This window comes from Miscanthus floridulus, chromosome 2 (assembly GCF_019320115.1).
Source record: "Miscanthus floridulus cultivar M001 chromosome 2, ASM1932011v1, whole genome shotgun sequence".
NCBI classification, from domain to species: domain Eukaryota; kingdom Viridiplantae; phylum Streptophyta; class Magnoliopsida; order Poales; family Poaceae; genus Miscanthus; species Miscanthus floridulus.
This window is the reverse complement of record NC_089581.1, coordinates 104655368-104662831: the sequence shown is the minus strand read 5'-3', so window position 1 is coordinate 104662831 and position 7464 is coordinate 104655368. Positions and strand designations below refer to the sequence as shown.

Here is a 7464-nt window from a genome sequence, read left to right as displayed (position 1 = left end):
AGGAAGAGTTGATGATGAATTTGATCAACACTGGCACTCAAGTTGCCGGCGATGATGGTGCTAAAAATAACGTGCAAGAGGATGCAGATGACGAGAGTCAGTACTTAGCTCTTGAATAAAATGAGCAACAAGATATTGGCCAAGTATATATTTTTTATTATTAGCTATATATATTATCATATGTCTTATATGTGCTCATGACATTAAAAATAATGTTTATGTTTTGTAGCCCTCTGGATCGACATCAACAACTACAACGAAGAGTAAAAATATTCGAGGTCCCAAAAAGCCATTAGAGGGCCGCTTCATCATCTCGGAGTTCAATGTGGATACAGGCGAACCGGGGGGGGGGCAAATAAAACAAAATTCGTGCACCACTATGGTTACCTTGTAAGGGACCGGCTCCCGATCAGTGCTCGCGAATGGAAGAAGAAGACCAATGCTCCTCATATCAGTTTTGTCTCCGATCATGACAAGACGTTAATTTGGAATGATGTCTTGGAACATTTCACGCTCCAAACAGATGGTTATGATGATATAATAGATGGTGATGAATTGAAGGAGCGAGTTAGGGATTGGGCAATGAAGAAGATGGCCACCCAGTTTCAGACTTGGAAGAAACACCTATACACGACGTATGTCAAGAAGAACATAGCACCAGATTTCACTGTCCCAGGCCCGATCTCAAAGCAGAGGCCCTATTGGGATGAGTTTGTACAGTACAAGACGTCGGAAGAGGGTGTGAGTCGGGTGATAAAGAACCAACGTAATGCCCAACAGAAGACATACCACCATAACTTGGGATCAGGTGGCTACCCGACTGCCATTAAGAAGTGAAACAAAATGGAAGCAGACCTTCTTGCCAAGGATATCACACCAGAATCACTCGAGTGGGGAGAGCGTGCAAAGAATTAGTTTTTCGCTCATGGGGGAACACTGGACCAGGAGACAGGGAAGTGCGTTTATGGTGCAAGACTGCAAGAAGCAGCAGAAAGATTATTTTATGCTCAGAGAGCTACTGCTAGAGGTGCGTTCAGGCCCAACAGAGAGAAGGATGAACTGACATACGCCATCGGGAGTATTGAACACGGTGGCCGAACTAGAGGCAAAGGAAGTGTCTCGTAGAAGCATGGATTCCCTCAGGACAGACCTTCCTACAGAAGCCGCCAGAGAAAGAAGGAAGAAGAGGCACAGCGGCTCCAGAGGTTGGAGGAAGCGGTGCGTGAAGCATAGGAGCGGGAAAAAAACCTTGAAGCGAGAATGCAGGAGGAAATCAGAAGGCAAGTGCAAATAGCAGTGAGTGTAAGCAAGCAAGCATTAGAGCCTTGTACGATAAACTTCCCCCTGCTCAGTTGAATAGCAGCTACGCTTCCACGGAGATACCAAATCAAGGGGACACAGGACTGCACTTCCCTGTGGATGACGTCACTGAACCTTGTACATCGTGTGAGCTACACATTCCGAAGGGGAATTCCACAATCAAGGTGGCTATCGGTCTTGTTAATCCTATCGACCGAACCAAGACACTAAGGATTCATGGGAATATAATCCAAGAAGGATATGCAAGTGTCTCGGTAGATAAAGCTGAAAAAGGTTTTAGTGATTTGCCTCTTGACATTCCTAGAGGTGATGGCCGGAAGACTCTAGGAGAAGCAGAGAAGACATTCATTCTATGGCGCAAGCGCTACATCATCATTCCCGTGATGTCGCCTCCACCTCCTCCTGAACTACCTCACCATAGGTACGGATGAAAACACTACATCATTAATTTATATTGGCTTAAATAATTAACAATCTGCTCATAATAATATGTCATTGCTTTTTTTTGTAGCAGATCCTCCCCCAACCTAAGTCCAATTGTTCAATCGCCAGATCATCATAGTGCTCTGTACGATGACAATGTGTTAGAAGGCGAGGCTGCATCCACACCATCTCCAAGGAGGTCTCCAACGCCGCAGCCGCCACCTCCAAGGAGGTCTCCAACGCCACAGCCGCCACCTCCAAGGAGGTCTCCAACGCCGCTGCCACCACCTCCAAGGAGGTCTCCAACGCCTCCCCCGCTCCCGCCCCCGCCCCCGCCTACCAAGAAGCCAAGTACTAGCAAGAGGTCAGCCCCGCAAACAAAGAACCAGCCCCCGCCGGCAAAGAAAGCCACCGTGAAACCAAGGGCTATTCCCAAAATAATATCTGAAGAGAAGGAAGAAGTAACTGATACATATAAAAAAGATATGTCCATATTCTATGACAAACTTAAAAAGGATCAAGAAGCAAGGAAAAACCCGGAGAAACCGTACTTCTTCGTAGCTCCAGATATTCTAAGAAAAAAGGTGACTTCTTACCAGCAAAAACAGCGGGAATCTCGTAAGCCGTCCAAAGCAACGTTAACGGACTATGACCGCACTCTCACCAAGTCAATTGAGACAGCACAAAAAAAGAAGCGGACAGGGAAAGGAGTTGCACAACTCGGACAACAATCGCACCAATTAGTTCCCCCGCTAGTTGTTGGTAATGAATATGGTTCGAATTTAGGATTAATGCATCAGGCAAACATACCTCCGGATGTCGATTTGGATCACCTTGGTGAATTTATTGAAGAGACTGATCTCAACCTTTACCAGATATTTGGTGATGGAAACATTGAGAGTGCGGCGGAGGTTGATATTTGGAAGAAAAAATTTGTACTAGGCCAGAGTCTATACAACCCTCAAGCCTTAGGTGATCTGGGGACGTAAATGTACCTGCTAAACAAGTGGTACATGCAGACGTCTACCGGTGGAGACTTCTGCGTTGGTGTCAGAATTAGAGACGAACATTGGTTCCGTGGCGATGATGTTATGTATGTTGACTTTGCAGAATTTCATCAACTATGCCACCTGACCTCTCTAGACAAAGTTATCATTAGCTGCTATTGCCTGTAAGTAATAATTCTTTCGATCTATTATTAAACTCATCATATGTGTGTATATGCATATAAATTATCCTAACAAGTACTATATATATGCAGATTTACAATGACAGAGCTCAGAAATAAAGGCTGCAATAAAATTGGTTTTGTTGATCCTCATATAGTATTCAAAGACCCAGTTACTCCAACGCCTAATTGGAAGTCTGAGTCAGAGAGTAACCTCATGAACTTCTTAGTGAACCAACGCCATAAGAAGGATATACTCTTCCCCTATAACTTCAAGTGAGTGTTAATAATGCCGATCATCCTTAATGGCTCATATGTTGATTCTAGTTAATTAATGAGTGTTATGCGTTATATCCTATAAACACATGCAACAATCACTTGATATTGATGGACATCGATCTGGTGAAAAGTCACTTGATAATCTATGTCTCGATGAGAAAACCACAACAAGACTGCCAAGATATGATATATATTATCCAAAGGTAATTTCGGTATCTCTAGCAACTATATATACACACAAACATGATGATTAACTATATCTGATGATGTGGCAAATTTTTTATTGGGCAGTGTTTGGAAAACCTTTATTGAGAAGCAACACATGGGAAAATGCAAAGCGCCACTGAATGTAATCCCTTTGAAAGTAAGTCCCTTAAATCGCATCATCTTTATTAATTAAACATATAGCTTTCACCGGATCACCAGATTGGATGATAAATCTTTTTCTCGTAAAGTGGTGTCTGAGACAGGAACAGGGGAACAACTATTGTGGTCACTATGTTTGCAAGTTTATCAAGGAGGTCTCCCAAAGAAGTCCTACAGAGAGACTCAAAGTACGTTAAAAATACACTATATATTCATTTAATTATTATTATTGATTGTGTTACTATGTCTTTATATATATATATATATATATATATATATATATATATATATTCATTTAATTATTATTATTGATTGTGTTACTATGTCTTTATATATATATATATATATATATATATATATATATATATATATATATATATATATATATATATATATATGTGTGTGTGTGTGTGTGTATGTATGTACATATATTAACTTATTTTCCTTTAATTCAAACCTGTAGGCTCGATGGTTGGAGAAAAATGTCATACGACAAGACCAGCTTAAAGCAATTCAAGAGTCCATAGCTGGATTTTTTAATGAACAGGTCATCGATTCCAAGGGCGAGTTCTACTTTGACCCAACACTGCCATGGAAGCCAAGCTAGAGGATGAGAGAAAACTTATTATATCACAATAACTGTAATGCAATCTTTTGTAATATATGCACATGAAATAATATAATGTAAAATACACATATGCATGCATGCATGTAAATATATATATATGATGCATGCATGCATATATATATATATATATATATATATATATATATATATATATATATATATATATATATATATATATATATATATATATATATATATATATAGTTAATTGTGTCATTTAATACGTTCATTGTGTTTGAACCGAAACATACTATACGCGCGTATAAATGTATTATTAGCAGCGTACAATACGACTTCGAAAACCTATTTTGAAAAGAAAACAAAAAATGAAAAGAAAAGAAAAAAGAAAAAAAATAACCTTTAGTCCCGGTTGGTATTACCAACCGGGACTAAAGGGTGCCGGCCTCGTGGCATGTCAGGAGGCACCTTTAGTCCCGGTTGGTGTTACGCACCGGGACTACCCTTTAGTCCCGGTTCCTGCCCCGGGACTAAAGGACCCCCTTTAGTCCCGGATGCTTGCTCCCGGGTGGGGAACCGGGAGTAAAGCCCGTCTCTGTACCAGTGGGGTTAAAATAGCCAAACCAAACATCTTCCATGCTTTTATGTAGGAAAAGATTTATTACATAACATGACAATCGCCTCAACACGATGGTATGAAAGTTTTGCCTTGGTCATGAGGTCGTATGTTCAAAGTCTGATTTGATATGGTATTATCTTTTTTAGGTCTTTGTGTTCAAAGTCTGATTTGATATGGTATCATCTTTGTTTTTTATAAATTCTTTTACCACGCATTGTGCTCTAAGAATAGAAAAATGGAATCTAGCTCACGCTAATAAACATAATAGGAGTACGAGGGAACATAATCATGGCTCATGGTAAACAGAATAGGTATAGAATACCGAGTCAGGAAAAAATAGGTACATAATACCGAGTTAGGAAAAAAGATAAGAATATGGCTCACGGTAAACAGAATAGGAGCACGAGGGGACATAATACTCAAGGTAAAAAGAATAGGAGCACGAGGGGACATAATACCGAGTTGGAAAGAAGAAAAAAAAAACATAATATTGGTCACGTTAAATAAAATAGGAAAATGATATAGAAGTAAGATAAGGTTTTACCTAATTTCTAACTGTATGTTTTTATTTAGTTTAGGATTCCTATTCATCTTGCTCGGGATCGAAGGGATCTATTTGGATTAGGATTTCTAACTATTTAAATTATCTTAAGAACCTATGTTAAATATGCCACATATAAAACAAGAGAGTTGTAGAGAGACGAACAAAGATAGTTTCCTAGTTTACAGAGTTAGCTAGGGGGAAGACGGACAAAAAAAATAGAGGAAAATTTTGGCTCTTTAATATTATAGCTATATAAATAGAGATATAGATATATAGATAAATAAGTTTACTATAGAACCATATTTTATAACTAATTTAGTAATAATTATGACACATTATAAATATTAATATTTTTAGGCATAGTATTAATATGTTTTTTATATATAATCCTACTTGATTAAATTTGGAACTGGAACTGTTGAACTCATGGAGAAACTAGATTTCTGTTCTTTTTGGGTGGAGGCAGCAGGAGTGGTGACTGCCACCCACTGGATCGATCGGGCTGAGTGGAAGGGGAGCTGCTCGCTCGCTGCGCGGCCTTCCTTCCCGCCACCATCTTCTCGCGCGCCTCCGGCCGCTCACCGTCCCAACGAAATATCCCCGCATGCACATGCACTCCTCCTCGAGGCTGCTCCACCCCGTCCGGCGGCCTTCGGCTATTTATACACGCTCCCCGATCCCTCTCTCCCGTCCAGGCAGCCATTGCCAACCACCCACTGGCCAACTGCCCATGAGCCCTACCCCTACATCGTCGCCGCGGCAGCCCGGTGCGGGCGCCGGCGCCGGCGTGGCGCGGCACGCCGCGTTCAAGGTCCACAGGGACTCCCACAGTATACACAAGGCCACCTCGCCGCTCTCCTCGGGCTCGGGATCGACCAACTCGTCCGTGTCGTCGTCCTCCAATGCCATAATCACCAGCAGCAGCCACCACCGGCCGGCCCCGGCGCCGCAGCCGCCAAGGCGGCAGCAGCAGCAGCAGCAACCGGTAATCATCTACACGCACTCGCCCAAGGTGATCCGCACCAACCCGCGCGACTTCATGTCCATCGTGCACAAGCTCACCGGCCTCGACAGTCACGGCCGTGGCGCGCTGCCCCCGGTGGGGCGCGTCAACTCGGGGTCGGTCGTCGCCGCCGCCCCGCAGGACGAGTCGTCTTCGTCCTCGTCCAAGAGCTGCGCCAACACCCACGCCACGGGACCGCCTCCCTACGCGGACTCGCAGTTGATGCCGCCGCCGCTGCCGGCCCCGCCTCTGGACGCGCACTTCATGGCGCCCGACATCCCGCTACTTTTCGCGCCCGACGCCGCAGCATCAGACCTGCAGCAGCTCTGCGCGCCGAGGGGACTCTACGGCCAGTTCCCGCCGCCGGTCGACGCCGTCGCGGCGATCGGCCCAGTGATGTCGACGAACATGAACAGCGCCGCCAGCAACGGTGGGGCCGTGTTCTCTCCGTCGATGGTGGAGACCGTGAGGACGTTTTCGGGCTATAATTAGGCAGGATTTTTTTTTTTTAATTTAGTCAGTGCATGAAGCAGGCGATGATGCAGCGATGCAGGAGCTGTTGCTATGCCATGTGCAATAACCGCAGGTCCATTTTTTATTAGTTTTTTTTTAATTTCATTTTATATTAGTAGTAGAGAAAACAAAGAGAGAGGAGGATGAGTCATGGTGCTGCTTGCGACTCTGTGACAAGGTTACATGCATCTTGATAGATGTTGTGACGGAGGTGGTGAACCTAGCCGAGTTATACATCTAATACTAGTTCATTTTTTTCCCTAGGTAGGAAATGATGAAGTTAGTTATCGCTTGATTCTATTCCATGAAATCCCTATAAGTCTTTTTTTCTTTGTTATTTTAGTTCCATCTCACATGTCCCTTCACCGAAATGTATCCTTGAGTGTGATGGGCGTGATAAGTTTTCCTTTTGCTCTACATAAATAGTTTGGAGATCTTTTTAACATAGTACAGAGCCATATTTACCCTTATAACCTTATGAGCACCTTTAAAAGATAAAAACTAGATCCGCAGATCTAAAGATCAATGAAGTTACCACTGGCATCTCATTGTCAACGGTCACTCGACGACCACGTTAGTTACTATTGAAACAATAGCACCGTTAAATTCTGAATAAATCTAGAAAAACTAGAAAAATACGAGA

The 7464-nt window shown here is 42.8% G+C and overlaps 1 protein-coding gene across 1 annotated transcript; it reads left to right on the top strand.

Moving 5' to 3' along the window:
- The first annotated feature begins 6015 nt into the window (after nt 1-6015).
- Nucleotides 6016-7214, top strand: LOC136539290 (VQ motif-containing protein 8, chloroplastic-like). Its single transcript, XM_066531236.1, has one exon. It carries the CDS (start codon nt 6036-6038, stop codon nt 6798-6800), a length of 765 nt encoding a protein of 254 aa, XP_066387333.1. The 5' UTR covers nt 6016-6035; the 3' UTR covers nt 6801-7214.
- The last annotated feature ends 250 nt before the right edge of the window (nt 7215-7464 follow it).